This window comes from Phascolarctos cinereus, unplaced genomic scaffold (assembly GCF_003287225.1).
Source record: "Phascolarctos cinereus isolate Bilbo 61053 unplaced genomic scaffold, phaCin_HiC Scaffold_2;HRSCAF=192, whole genome shotgun sequence".
NCBI lineage: Eukaryota > Metazoa > Chordata > Mammalia > Diprotodontia > Phascolarctidae > Phascolarctos > Phascolarctos cinereus.
The window spans coordinates 315168040-315183558 of record NW_027555625.1 but is presented as its reverse complement, the minus strand read 5'-3'; the positions used below and the strand labels follow the sequence as shown (position 1 = coordinate 315183558).

The 15519-nt window shown below is 42.0% G+C and overlaps 1 protein-coding gene across 3 annotated transcripts in view; it reads left to right on the top strand.

Moving 5' to 3' along the window:
• Positions 1-891: 891 nt before the first annotated feature.
• Positions 892-15519, top strand: part of COMMD7 (COMM domain containing 7) — a 38492-nt gene continuing 23864 nt past the window's right edge. The window contains exons 1-3 of one of the 3 annotated variants that reach the window (XM_078150206.1): positions 892-1105; positions 8446-8499; positions 9583-9685. In XM_078150206.1, coding sequence (XP_078006332.1) covers positions 1022-1105; positions 8446-8499; positions 9583-9685 — 241 coding nt within the window. In that variant the 5' untranslated portion in view covers positions 892-1021. The remainder of the gene's footprint in view (positions 1106-8445; positions 8500-9582; positions 9686-15519) is intronic. The other 2 variants (XM_020990736.2, XM_020990735.2) reach the window with 2 other exon arrangements.

The following is a 15519-nucleotide window of genomic DNA, read 5'->3' as shown; positions in this document are numbered from 1 at the left end:
AAACCTGTGAGAAAGATAGTACAAGAATTACTGTGCCTATTTTACAGATAAGGAAACTGAGACGTTCAAAGAAGGGAAGTGGTTTGTTCAGGGTCCATGCTCCTACAGCTGAGCCAAGAATGGAAACCCAGATCTTATTTTTGAGGGCTTATGGTGAATCAGAAAGCACACCGGACTTTTTGTGTGGATACTTGGGTTCCAGTAGCAAGGAATCCACACAAACACGTACCTTAAACGTCTGATTCGGAGTCATTTCCTTTTTAAGAGCCTTACTTTTTTTTGATCTGCAAAATGGGGATGATAATTTGTTACACTACACAAAGACTACTGGGAAGAAAGCAAGAAAGAAGTAGAATGCAAGCTGTTATTATTATTTTCAGAAAACCGGAAAGCAGGGAGGAGTAAGAAGAAACTCTTCCCAGGTGAGCCAGACCTTCATTTCTCTCTAGGCTGCATACTTGACTCTTTGGACTTTCTTTACTATCGGTCTCCTCCCCCGCCCCCTTTTTGCTATTCAGCTTCTTTTTCTTTGTGTTGTCTTCCCCATTTAAATTGTTAGACCATAAGCTCCTTCAGGAGAGGGATCGTCTTTCTGCGGGTATTCCTATTCCCAGTGCCTGGCACAAAGTAAGAACTTAAAAATAAATGCTTGTTGACTGGACTGTACTTCTCACCCTTTCGGCTTTGGTTTGCTTCCCTGCTACCCTGGACTGGCTCCAAGCTGGGGTAAATTCAGGATGCGTAAGGCACGCCAATGACTGGGAACCACTGAGAGAATGTAAGACTCATGCACAGCTGGGGCGGGGCGGGGCCGGGTGGAGTTGCGCATGCACCCAAGCACTAGGTTGCCAGCCTCCTCCAGCTGAGCAGGGGAGGGGGCGGGTCACGCGCGGGTGTGCGCGCGCAACGTTCAGCGGCGGCGGCGAAACCGAGGCTAGCGGCGGCGGCGGCGGCGGTTAGGGCGAGGCTGCGCCTAGCTACCTAGGCCAGGACGGTGGTGCGCCTGCGTGCGTGCGTGGCCATGGGACGCTTTCACTTCACGCGGGACCCCATCCCCGAGTCCGTAGGGAGCGATATGCTGCACTTGAACCAGCTCAGCGCGGAGGTGCGCGCGGCGCGGCCTGTGGGTGGGGGAGGGGCAGGGGGCGTCCCCAGGGGCTCCGGGGGGCGGGGCCCGGCCTGGCTTTCGGTGCACGCTTCGTTTTTCTGCGCGCTTGGGTTGGTTTTGTAAAGAGCCCGGGGTCTGGCATCCCGAGGCCGGGGGGGTTCCCATCCGTGCATCACTGTGTGTGGCCTTAGACAAGTCGCATGCCCTCTCTGGGCCTTCGGGACCTCATCTGTAAAGTGAGATGGGTGAATTAGCGTCCTTACGGTCCCCGAATCATTGATCCTTTGAACCCCAGAAAAAACCCTTAGAACCAAAGCCAAGGAGATTTTAGGGGTGTGGAGAAGGGGATTGGGCTGAGGGGTGGCCCCCGTGTTGACGTTGTGGGGCGATTGGGGGGGCTGCTGAGACAGGGAAGTGCAGCCAGAGGTTAGACCCGAAGGGAGGGCTTCCGGGAGTGAACCCCATCCAGCCCAAGGCCGACTGGCTGAGCCCAGGGCGTGTTTGTTCTCGGCCTCCGCTTTCCCGAATTTTGCTTCGGTTGTAAAGGAAAGTCATCTACAAGGAAAAGTTTGTTTGACTTAAGGTAATGTTCCTTACAGGAAGCCAGGTGGCAGCAGTGGAGAGTGCTGGATTCGAGTTCGACAGACCTGAATTCAAACCCAGATGCTTACTAGCTAGCTGGGTGAGCCTGGGCAAGTTATTTAACCTCTGCCTGCCTCAGTTTCTTCGTTTGTAAAATGGGGATGATATTAGCACACACATTGTTGTGAGGATCAGGTGTGATAATATTTGTAAAGCGTTTTGCAAATCTTGTATCCCTGACCCCTTAGGCAGTCTGATGAAACCTACAGACTCCTCAGAAGAATGTTTTTAAATGCATAAAATACATAGAGTTACAAAGGAAACGAATTATATTAAAATGTAGTTATCAAGAGAATTTGGAACTTGAAATTTTAAAAGATCAATGTTAAAAATTAATTTTTAAAAATAATGGTTATCAAAAGTTTAAAGGGAAAAAAAGATTGCAGACAGCAAGTCAAGAACCCCTAACTTAGAGGATCTCCGAAACCCTGGCATCCTTCAAAATTCCAGGATTCCAACTTGTTTTGTGAGTTTCATGAGAGCAGAGGCAGCCTTTATTGATCGAAAGGAAGGTGTTCTATCTAGGCTTTATAGTCAGGGGAGATGTCTTCAAATTCTTATTCCCTGTGCTAGTTTTGTCGCCGTGGGCAAGTGGTTTAAATAATTTGAACCTCAGTTTCTCTCTCTGTAAAGTGGATGTAATAATACCTTTAGTTCTGTACTTAAGGGGTTGTTTGTATCAAATGAGATGTCAGCTGTTATTACTGTAAAACTTTTCTCTGCTCATTGCACACAGTAGGGTATGAAATAAAAATTATATTGTAGTCCATGAGCAAATACCTTAGTATTCTGTTAGTGGGATATTGTGCTTCCCAGCCTTTCTATAAAAATTAAGATAATAAAAACAAGGTGAATTCTGTGTAAACTACAAAATACAGGCAAGCACTAAATGAACATAAACCATATTTCTTTCTGAAAATCAAAACTAAGATCCAAACCCCTTTTTAAAATTAACACTTTATTGATTCCTTTTTTTTTAACAGCATACATTTTTCAACATACCACCATCCCAACTCACCCAGTGAACCTTCTTTTGTAACAAAAACAGTTAAGCAAAACCTACTCACACATTGACCAAGTCAGATAGTATATGCAACATCAGTCAATCAGCAAGTATTTAATAAGGGCCTACTATATGCTAGGTATTGCTTCATGTCAGGTATACAAATACAAAAACAGAATCCCTGCCCTCAAGGAGCTTATATTCTTAGGGAAATGTGAGCTGGTTACAAACAAGTAAATATATGATATATACAAAGTGAAAAAAAAAATTTTGGGGGGGGAACTAGGAGGGGAATTAGAAAAGATCTCTTGAGGTGGTGAGCTTCTGTACTCATAACACCTCACCCTTTTCTCCTCTCCTAGGAAAGAGAATAAGGTGCAGTTCCTTATTCTCTGGGACTAAGATTAGTTATTACAATTACAGCACAATTGACTTTGTTAATGTTCTTTTCATTTATATTTCTGTAGTCATTGTTTACCTGCTTCTGTGTCCAGTCATTCAGGTCTTACTATGTTTCTCTGAATTCTTCATTGTTCCCTACAGAGCAATAATAGTTAATTGATTTTCCATAATTTGCCCAACATTTCTCTATATCCATCCTTAGTCTCTCTCCGGAGTTCTTGTGCAAAAATGTTTATTGCCTATTGGACATTTCAACCTACATGTTCCATTGGCATCTCAAATGTAACATGTCTAAAACAACTCAATATTTACTTTAAAAAAATTTTTTTCCCCCAATCAACAAGCATTTATTTTCTCCCTCCCTCCTTTCTCAGTTGGGGAAAAAGAACAACAAAACCCTTATACAAATATGAGTAGTTGAGTAAAACAAGTTTCCATATTGGCTGTATCCTAAAATTCTGCAATTTGAGTCTCATCTCTTAGAGGAAACTTGTAATAATTTCCTCCCAACCCACCCCACTTCCAGATTTCTGTTTTTCTTGAATATCATCCAGGTTTGTAACCTTGGAATCATTTTCCACTCCTCCACTCTCTTTCACTACACATATCCAATTGACAAGTCTTGACAAGTCTGTCTTCATCACCTTTCTCATCTATTCTTTCTTTCTATTTACATCACCCTCACCTTACTTCAAACCCCCATATCTTCTTGCCAGAGCTATTGCAGTAGCCTAGTTACTGTCCTTGCCTTAAATCTCTTTTCCAGTCTGTTCTCTACCAAGCTGACAAAGCTGTTTTTCCTAAAGAGCAGGTGTGATCGTGTTGCTGTTATAGTCAAAGCTTGTAGCTAGTTCTTTGATACCTGTCGGGTATCTGTTTGGCATTTAAAGTTCTTTATCACCTTGTTACAAACGATCTTTCTAGCCTTATACATTATTTCCCCAGCACACTTTAGGATCTGACCGAACTGGCTGCCTTCTTCCTGACACAGGACACCCCATCTCCCATCTTTGTGCCTTTGCGCTGATTTCTTTATGCTTGTAGTAAACAATTTCCTCATCTCTTGTCCACCTAGTTTCCTTCAAAGCTTAATTCAGATGCCACCTTCTACATGAGGTCTTTCCTGACATCCCTCCCCAACAATACCTTGCAGAAGGTAGTATGTCTGTGTATATATATGTATAAATTGCTATCTATCTACTTGTTTATGTACACCTCTCTTAATAGAATGCAAGCTCCTTGAGGGCAGACTTTTTCACTTTTGTTTTTGTATCCACGTTTTCTGGTACTATGCCTGGTATATAGTATGTGCTTAATAAATGCTTATTGATAGATTGATGGGTCCCTCTTCAACAACCACAGAGTCATGGTATGAATATTTTGGCACCAAAAAATAGACCTTTTCTGTCTTTGACCCTCTTGGGATATATGCCTAGTTAGTGGATCTCTGGGTCAAAGGGTGTGAGTAGTTTAATGATTCTTCTCCCATAATTCCAAATAGTTTTTCAGAGTGTTTGGACCAATTCACATGTCCACAAAACTTATTTTTTTTAAGTACAACTTTTTTCCCCCAGTTACATGTAAAGACAATTTTTAACATTCATTTTAAACATTTTTTGAGTTCCAGATTTTCTCTCTCTCTCCCTTCACCTCCCCACTTCCTGAGACAGTAAGCAATTTGGTTTAAAACCTTAACTCTTAATGTAGAAAATTTCCTTGGTATTGCTGCCCTGGGGTTGGCTGGCTCTACAGTAGAGTTTATTTTGGGGCTGGAAGCCTAGCCCTGAGGAAGCAAACGAATCAAGGCTGTAAATTAAAGAGTTCAACATTTAGTCTTTCTAAAAATATTTATTGAGTACTTAACCTGTGATGGCTCTGCACTTACCCTTTAAAGGAGATGAATATGGAGAAGACTACCTTCGCCCACTAGGAGTTTGCAGTCTGTTAGGGAGATAATACAAATGATAATTGTCTTATTAGCTTAATATATTACTGTATTTGAGTTTCTCAGCCACCCATTAAGATAAATAAAGCAAGTGTTTATAAACCTCATTTTACAGATGTAACTACTGTGGCGTGTGTCTCTCTGCTAGTAATCAAGTAATAAACATTTATTTTTGGTGCTATTGTGTACCAGTGGCCTTGCTGGGGTTACTAAGGGAAAAAAAAGCAAAAAAGAGTTCCTGCCCTCAAGGAGCTTACATTCTAATGACTGAACTGTAGGAAGGTAGGAAGGAAGAACATTTATTGGGTTCTTATTAAATTCAAAACACTATGTTTAGCTCCAGGAAAACAGAAAAGGTCCTTGCTCTTCAGGACCAAACGTATTCTAATGTGATACATAACTCAAATTTAGGAAGGAGGTGTTAGCCTTAAGTCAGAAGAAAAGGGTCCCTTGGTCCTCAGGTTGCTGAAGCCAAGCAGGTGGCAGTGCATTTTCTTTATAGTAATTCAACATTTTAAAAAGAATTCTGAACAAATATAAAGAAGTATTTTCACACACAGAGCAGAAAGTAAGAGAATTCTAATATGAAACCATGAATCTCCATTTCATACTGATAGTTGTGTTTTATTTTTTTTAATATCTAATAAATTGTGCAAGTTACTTTCAAAACCGCCCAGCGTGGCTGTGCTTCTTTCTGAACTTCACCTGTTCTATTTGCATTTTTAAAAATACTACAAATAGACCTCTTTTTTTCTTTTGACATCACAGTGGCTAACCACTGTCTCCTCTCCTTCCCCAACACTCCTCCTTCCATTAACAGTGAAACTAAGAGAGGGAAAAACCTTTGTAACAAATAAAGTACAGCAAACCAAACCGATTCTGTGGCCATGTCCAGAAAAGTATTGTCTTTTTCTGCATCCTCTGCGCATCGCCTTTCTGACAGGAGGTGAGGTCTTAAGTCTTTCAAGTTTATTTTTCTTTACAGTGTTGTTTTCCTTGCTTAAATTGTTCTCTTTACTTTGCATCAGTTCATAATATCCTGGAGTCTCTGAAATTTTCTTTTGTCATTTCTCATATTCTTGTATGTTTTTAGACCACAATTTGAATCATTCCCCTGTTGCTAAGAAGCCATCTAAGGTAACCCCTGAGAGTCTTGTTCTCCCTTGCCCCCTTTGGTGTCTTTCCTGATGTTGCACTATTTGGTAGGCCAAGGACTTGGGTGGGATTTTTTTTCCTCCTTGGTCTTCCTTGGCTCTGGCTGCTAAGGGGCTGGGAGCTGCTGCAGGTGCACAGGTAGTTACCAGGTTGCACGTCCTGAAGGCTTACTCCCCAGGGTGATGGCAGGGTTGGAGAGGCGGGGTGACAGGGGCCTTTATGGATCCATAAAGGTCTTCTACAGGAGGTGGTGTTTCAGCTGAGTCCAGAAGAAAGCCCATGAGTCCCCAGAATTCAAACCCTTCTCAATTTCAGTAAAGGTTGTATATGTTGGGTTCATTGTGAGGGAAACAGACTAAGGGATTGAGCAGCATGATTATGCCTTCAGATATTGGACTTCCATTTGGAAAAGAGACTGATTCTGCTTCCTCTGGCGGAGAGAGCTATGGCCTACCTGTTAGGCTTTCAAAGCCCTTCACACCCTGGCCCCTTCCTGGCACCTCCTATTCCCATATTCTTATACTTTTCTATTCTTATACTTTACTCCCCTCCACATTCCCTGTGACCCACTGACTCTGCTGCCCTTTCTGCTCCTGGAATGGGATACTCCATTTCTCGTCTCTGATCATTTTCACTGGCTGACCTCCATGCCTGGAACATTTTCCCTTCTCTGCCCCCTAACTACCCTGTCTTCCAGGCTGGTCTCAGTAAAAAGTTTCACTTTCTGCAAGAAGCCTGTCCTAGTCCTTAATCTTAGTGTCTTCCCTCTGAGACTACCCCCAATTTATCCTGTATCTATAACCCTGTATCTATCTTGTTTGTATATAGTCGTTTGTCTGTTGTCTCCCCTCCTTGGGAGCAGGGACTGTTTTTTGCCTTTCTTTATATCCTCAGAGCTTAGCACAGTGCCTGGCACATAGTAGGCATTTAATACATGCTAGTTGACTGCCTGACTGACCTACTAGGTGCATGTTTGCAAGGATAATTTCAGTTGAGCACTTATTGCTAAGTTATAGAGCTGTCCAAAAATGGAACAATAATAGAGTTGACCATCACCACAAAGCTTCAAGCAGAAATCACTTGGCAATCTTGTGGTTAGGATTGGAGAGGACCCCAAGAGTCTTCTAGCTTTGAAGTTCTCTTGTCCATTTAATAGTCATGTATTAAGGGTCTGTTCTATCAACTGTGTTGTAGGCTAAAGGAAGTTCTGGATCTGTGCCCAAGAGCCTGCAGTCTGATATGGGAAATAACAGTGCTTTATATTCATTTGTTATCTCATTTAATCCTCACATTCTTGTGAGGTAATAATTACAAATAGTATTAGTCCTATTTTATAGTTGAAGAAATTGAGACATAGAGATGTGTCTGCGGCTTGCCAATCAGTGGGCACACAGCTCATTCCAGGAGGTGTTCAGACCTAGGTCTCTGCTGACAGTCTCATGCACACAGATGGAGAAGCTCTGTGAAATCAATTGAAAAAGATTGCTTTCAGCTGGGGTGGATCAAAGGGAAATATAGATTTACAGCTGGAAGGAAGCCCAGAGACTTTAAAGACTAAGATGGTTTCTGAAGTTCTGTCTTTAAATCTGTGATCCTATAATCCTAGTGGGTCTCTTGCCCCAGGATTTGAACTTAGATCCTCTTATTTGATTGAAATCCAGCATTCTCTGTAATACTTTGTGCTGGAAGAAACGTAGATCCTCTCATTTGATTGAAATCCAGCACTCTTTGCAATCCTCTATGCTGGAAGGCACTTGGAAGCCGTCTTGAAGGAGGTGGCATTGAAGCTGGGCCTTGCAGAAGAACAATAGATGCCCTGGTGCTGCAACCTATGGCAGAATGGAGATTGAATCTTCATCTCAGTTCACAGCTTTATGTAGCACCAACTGCTGTGTAAATACTTCCTGGTGCTGATGAGCTATTTTTAAAATTAACGCTCCTTCAGTGAACTGGATGCAGGTGGCAATTTGTTGTTGGGAAGAGATTTCAGGGTGTTGGAGGCAAAGGCTGGTTTGGGAAGTGAGCCAGGAGGAGGAGGGGGAGGAGGAGGTTTTTGATGTTTGGGGCTGTAAATGTTCTGAGGTCTTGCCTTGTTCTTTTCTTTTGAGATTCTGCAGCCCAGAGTGGAGTTGAATCAGGAATCTGACTCAGGAGATGAACGTACTAAAACTCTTGTTTTCATTTTTGCAGCAGTTTGCCACGCTGACCGAAGTGATTTTCTACTTTTTGGTTCAACCCAAGGAGGTAAGGTCCTTTACTTGATGACCAGAAGTGTTTGATTGGGATGCTGTTGTCCTGGACAGCCTGGAAAGTAACTGAGGGCTCCTTGCCCCTTGGCAGAGAGGTGATGGGCTGGCGATCTTAACCTTAATCTTTATTTCAATACAGTTGGTTTCCTTTGTAATCTTATGTATTTTATTTTATGTAATTAAAAACATTCTGAGAAGGGCTTCACTAGACTGCTAAAGGGGTCTGTGACAAAAAAAGGTTAAGATTCCCTGGATTAGAGGCTTAGAATGAGACATACTTTTTCAGACATGGCTAATGTTTTGTTAAACTATATTTATTTGTTACAAGAGAGGACTGTTTTTTAGAGGGTAGTTATTGGGTAGTAACAGAGGAAAGAAAGTAGAATCAATAAAACATTTCAAAACACAAAAGAAAAGGAAAAATATAAAAAGGGACATAAGTAATTTTGGTACCGTACACTTTATTTAACATAAGCTCTATTTTCCTTTTTTGCCATATTAGCCACTCTGATAGTGTGAGGTGGTACCTCAGAGGTGTTTTAATTTGCATTTCTCTAATCAAAAGTAATTTAGAGCACTTCTTCATATGCCTATAGATACCTTTAATTTCTTCATCTGAAAACTGCCTGTTCATATCTTTTGACCATTTGTCAGTTGAAGAATAACTTGTATTCTTATAAATTTGACTCACTTCTCTACGTATTTGAGAAATGAGGCTTTTATCAGAGACACTTGCTATAAAGATTGTTTCCCGGTTTTCTTCGTTCCTTCTAATCTTGGTTGCATTCGTTTTGTTTATATAAAAGCTTTTTATTTTCATGTAATCAGAATTATCTATTTTACATTTCGTAATGCTCTCTATCTCGTTTGGTCATGAATTCTTCCTTTTCCAACAGATCTGACAGGTAGACTATTGATAGACACTTTAAAAACAAGTTGTACGTGATAGAAGTTCTTGGTTTCATAAACAGTCCTTTTTTTGTTCATTGCATATTGAAATATTTGTATTTGATTATTAAGATTTTAATAGAAATGATTTTTAAAATGTTAAGGAGTTTGTGTTTTTCTTGTGCCACAGGTTGAAACATTCCTGTCTAAGCTGTCTGATTTTGCTGCCACCAATCAAATCAGCCTCGGGCCCTTAAGGAATATTGTGAAAAGCCTTCTCCTAGTGCCCAATGGTGAGTGAATGCATGTTGTCTGCCCTTGATGCTTGTTATTGGTGTTACTATTCACTCTGCCATGTTGGAAACAGTGCTGTCTTTTCTCTCTGTCTTATCATTCATGTGTCCTTTAGGCTTCTGAACTTTTGAAAAAATATAAATCAAAATAATTTTTTTTGAATGACATATTTATTTTCTCTTCTTCTTACCTTCCCTATTCTCCAGTTGATTAAAAAAGAATAAAAACGCTCATAACAAACACTCACAGTCAAACAAAACAAATTCTTGTATTGGCTGTATCCAAAAAACTGTATTTCTCATTCTTCATCTTGAATCCATCCCTTCTCTGTTAAGAAGTTGGTAACATGCTTTCTCATTGGTCCTCTTGAATTGTGGTTAGTCATTGTATTGATGAGAGTTCTTAAGCCTTTCAGAATTATTTGTCATTACAATGTTGTTGTCATTGTATGAATTGTTCCACTGGCTTTGTTTGGTTCACTCATTCATACAGTATTTCCAGGTTTCTTTGAAACTATCCTTTTCTTCCATTCTTATGGTACATTGGTATTACATTTCACGCCATCATTTGTTCAGCCATTCCCTAAGTGCTGGCCTCTAAGTCTTGCTGATTCTGTGGATGCCATGTCTTTTATATCTGCCCTCTTATAGGTCTTCTCATGCACCCCTCCCTGCTCCCAGGACAGATCTCACCCACCTGGACTATTAAAATTGCCTTGAGGTGGAGTTTCCCAGCTCTATCCTTTCATCCATCCATTACCCGTTGCTAATTTATCTTCCTTGGGCTTAGATCTGGCCCCATCACATGTGAGGAGAGTGTGGTGCGGGGAGAAGGGCCCTGAAGTTGACACCCTGGACTTCAGTCCTGGCTCTAACCTTACCTGTGAGTGAGCCACTTACCTCTCTGGATCTCTTTTCTTCCTCTATGACAGGGGTGTTGGAATAGGCACCTCTGAGGTCTCTTCTAGCTCTGAATGTGTGAGCTCTGACTCTTTAATGGTGCAGGTCTCTATTCCTAGTACATGAGTTCAGACTCCTTTGCTGGCCTCACAGACTCCGGGTGCCATGCTACTTTTTCACCTGTATCTCATCTTACTTCCCTCTTTATACTCTCTGCTCTTGCCACGTTGGAGTCTTTTCCCTGGATATGTTCTTTGGACTTCTCCTCCTGTGCCCTTACTCAGAGTGTTCCCTTTTTAGGGTACTTTCTCTTTCTTTCCCTTTCTCCTTTGTCTGTTAAATGCCCACCTAGTCTTTTTTTTTTTTTTGGCTAGGCAGTTGGGGTAAAGTGACTTGCCCTGGGTCACGCACCTAGTTAATGTCAAGTGTCTAAGGTTGGATTTGAATTCAGGTCCTCCTGACTCCAGGGCTGCTCTATCCACCTAGTTTCCCCCCCCCCCAGTCTTTAAAGCCCAACTCACATAGTACTTCTCTGATTTGAGTTCCACACCATTAGTAATGACTTCTCCCCCTCAGCCTTCATTTATAAAACAAATACTCTGTCAGACATTCAGTCAGTATGCATTTATTAAGGGCTGATTGTGTGCCCTGCAATGTGTTAAGTGCTTGGGGAGCTGAGGGTGGGAAGGCCCAGGATGAGATCTTACAAAGAAAAAGCAAAAATGGTTTCTCTTCCTCAAGGAACTTACATTTTAATGAAAGAGACGTATATAAATCGGTACATATGACATTCATATAGGGTCAGGAGAGGGTAGTTTTCTTTTCTTTTTTCCTTTTTTTTTTTTTTGGTGAGGCAGTTGGGGTTAAGTGACTTGTCCAGGGTCACATAGCTAGTAAGTGTCAAGTATCTGAAATTGGATTTGAACATAGGTCCTCCTGACTCCACTGTGCCACCTAGCTGCCGCTGAGAAGGTAGCTTTAGAGAGACACTGAAAGGCCTCCTGTGGACGTGGCTTTTGAGTGAAGTCTTGAGGGTAAGCCAGGGCTTCTAAGTGGTGGAGGTGAGAAGGGAACAGCCAGGGCAAAGACAAGGAGATGAGATGGAATGTCATGTGAGGAACATTCCCCAATTTTTGGGCATCCCCTTAGTTTTCAATTTTTTGCAACCGCAAAAAGAATCACTACAGATAGTATTGTATATTTTTAGTTAGAGTTTGTTTCCTCCTTCTTCTTTCTCCCTTTTCCTTCCTGTTTTCCTGTTGCATGAAATGTATTTCCTTACCTAGTTGTGTGTGGAGCTTAGCTGTACTTCTTCCTTGAGACTCTGCCATCTTGGCATCATCATTCATGCAATTTAAAAAGAAAGAGTTTTTAAAAATTGACATCAACCAAGTCTGCCAGTCTCTGCGGTATCTCACACCTGTAGTACCCCACCTCTGCAGAGAAGTAAAGGAGGAGGTACATCATCTCTTTGAAACCCACCCTGATTTTTACAGTTAGCCAGTGTTTGGCTCTGGGGGTTTTGTTGTTCTCTCCCATTCCATCATTGTCATTGTGTATATTACTTTCTAGGCTCTGCCCTTTACTTCAGTTTGTAAACTTACCCGTGCTTCTCTGAATTCTTGATACTCATAGTTCCTGACACAGTAATATGCTGTCATATTTCTGTACCACAGTCGGTTTAGCTCTGAGGAGAGCTCTCTGACTGCCTTCCTGGTCTCCAGCCAGTTGTAGAATTCCCAAGCTTGAAAAAGACCTTAAGTCCAACCGCCTCCTTTTTAAGGTAGAGGAAAATGAGGCTCAAAGAGTGAAAGAAATTGCCCAGAGTTACTCTGTGAGTTAATGTAGACAGGGATCTCTCGCCTCCCAGGCTGGGATTCTTTTTTTTTTTTTGGTTAGGCAGTGGGCTTAAGTGACTTGCCCAGGGTCACACAGCTAGTAAGTGTCAAGTGTCTGAGGCTGGATTTGAACTCAGGTCCTCCTGACTCCAAGGCCAGACCTCCATCCACTGCACCACCTCGCTGCCTCCAGACCAGGATTCTTTATATTTTTGTCCATCCCTAGCACCTAGCACAGAATAAATAGGTACTTAATAAATGTTTGCTGAACGAATGGTTCTTTCTACTTCTGTCCATACTAACCTGTACTGTTTCACCATTTAATCATCTAGTCTTTCTTTTGCTACCTGTTTCACAGGTGTCTGTCTTGTTTCCCTAAGAAACTGGACGCTTCTTGAGACCAGCAGTTGTTTTGGTTACTCCGTGGCTGGGGCTCAGTAAACACTGGTTGAGGTGAAGTGAATTGAATGAGGAGAAGAGGAGCAGGACAGTGCCCCTCCATCCCTACTAGATGACAGATATGTGTTTGTTTATTAGTCAAGATTTGTTAATGACATTCATAGCTAATCCTTTTGTGCGGGAGGACTATACACTTAGGCATTCACTCAATCAGCAAGCATTTATTAAGTGCCTCTTCTATGCTAGGCATTGTGATAGGCCCTGGGGATACAAAGACAAAGAGTAAACCGGCCCCTGCCCTCAAGGAGCTCTGTTAGCATCGAAGTAGGAGTACTGAGTCACTCTCAGAAGGAGTACCTGTCAGACCTCTGCTCAGAAATCTTGAGTGGCTTCTGTTGTCACACTCCTGGGGAGCTAGGGAGCTCTCTCCCTACCTTTCTAATCATATTGTCTTCATTCAGGGGCTCTGCAGACCTGTTAGCTCAGCTAAACCAAGACCTGCCTTTTCATCTCCCACTTCTGTGCCTTTATTTTCATTGTTCCTTATGCCCTAAATATTCTCCTTTTTTCTCACTGGTGGATTTCTATTATTTCACTAAATCACAACTGAAATGCCTTCTCCAAAAAAGATTCCTTCTCTTCTCCCTTCTGTCCCCCCACCCCCAGTTATTGGTAACAGCCTTTTTCCTTAGGCCTCACAGAGTATATTGTATGCATTTACTTTATCATGTAATTTTGTGGATTATAGTTTTCTGTGTTTTGTTTCTTCTCTCCCTGTTAGACTATGACTTCATGAAGGCAGAGTTCCTGTCATATCTAAGTAGAAATCACATAACCCTGAGTACAGTACCCTATATACTGTCAGCACTTAAGAAATGTTGGGAGAAAGCACAATTACAGGGTCTTCACAGTTTAGCCTTCTGTCTCATCAAAGTAAAGCTAACATGTCAAATAAAATGTTCATTGTTGTGAGAGAGAGAAGGCTAGCTATGCATTCATCTGAGTCTGAGACTGGCATTTTCTCAGGTTTTTATGTAGAGGTGGGAACATCCTTGACTTGAACAGATTCAAGTATTATCATTTCTAGCCTTTCTTTCCTTTCCTTAATTTGTGTTACTTCTTTTCACCGGCATTCTTACTGGGTCCAGGTTATTATTCTTTCATTCTCCTATTTTTTCCCCCCAAAACCTGGCTTTACTTTTTCTATTAGTCACCTAAGCTTTAAAAAAAAAAAGGACTTAATTTTAACTCTTGATTCTCCCTTCCCTCAAGAGGTTAACAAGTCCTATCAGTTCTTCCTTCATAATATCTTCCTTTGTGAGTCTCTTCTTTTCTATCCCCCCTGCAACTACCCCAGGCCAGATTCTTAATCATGTCTGTTTTGCTGCAACGATCTTGACATTCACCAAACAATGGGCAACTTTGCTCAGTAAGGACAGTCTTAAGTGCTCAAGGAGCCCCTGAGATGAGACCTAGTTCCTTCTCTGAAGGAGCTCACAATCTGACAGCGGAGGTGAGACAGATACAAGTAACTATAATACAAAACAGATTATAAGTGTGTGTGTGGGGAGGGAGTTGGTCCAGATACCTTTGATCAACCAAGGTTGTTCGTTCTCTACCCCCTCACCCCCCAGTTGATGAAATCACAGAACAGTCAGGTAACAAGGACAGGGTATTAATTAATGTCTTGAACATTGTGCAAAGAAGGATTGTCATTTTGCTCTCCTTTATGAAGTGTCAGGGAGTTGTTCCTTGATGAAATTAAAAGGGTAGCTTACCATTAGCTGGACTTTAAAACGACAGCTTGCTAGCCCTCGAGATAGTCTGGGCAGGATGTATGTATAAGGATTGTGACTCATGGCGGTCTAGAGGAGAGCTAGCTATGGAGGAAGAACCTAGCTCTTGAGTGGGGGTTGATCACCCTTTTTTTCCTTACATCTCTACCCAAGGGCAGTGGTAGAGAGATTTCTCTTTTTTCCTCTTCCTCACTCTTCCTTCAGACATGGCACTTTATAGCAGAGCTAGTTGCCCAGTAGGTGAAACTGCAGTCAGCAAGGAGCAGGCCCAGGGAGTCAAAAGAGTCAAAAATTAGAAGCAGCTCTGAGGAGTGATGTCCCTGTAACTGAGAAAAGAGTCTGCTGTAGTTTCAGGAGAGTCTGGCAGTCAAGAGTGGGGCTGTGGAGAGGAGTTGGCCTGGTGCACGAAGTTGAGTGACCTGCCCAGCCAAGAGGCTGCACCCAGAGGGGAGCAGTCTGAAGACAACCAGAAAAGAGGCAAGGCGCAGATAAAATAAGGAAGACTTGGCAGCTAATTAGATGTGAAACATAAGGAATGATTAGGTATTAACGGTAATAACTTGAGGATTTGGTGCTTGGTTGCCTAATAGGAGTGTGATGCTGTTAGGATACATATGAACATCAAGATGAGGAGGAGCAGATTTTGGGGGAAAGAAGATAACTTCTGTTTTAGACATGTTGAGTAAGAAGTACTAGGAGGATATCAAAGTATAGGTCTCCAGCAGTCAGTTGGAAATTTGAGTGTAATGCTTATGAGAAGGGTTAGGGTTAGAGATGTAGATTTGAAATTCACCCTCAAAGGGCAGCTAGGTGGTGGAGTGGATAGAGCACTGGCCTTTGGGTCAGAAGGACCCGAGTTCAAATCCAGCCTCAGACACTAATTGTGTGACCATGGGCAACT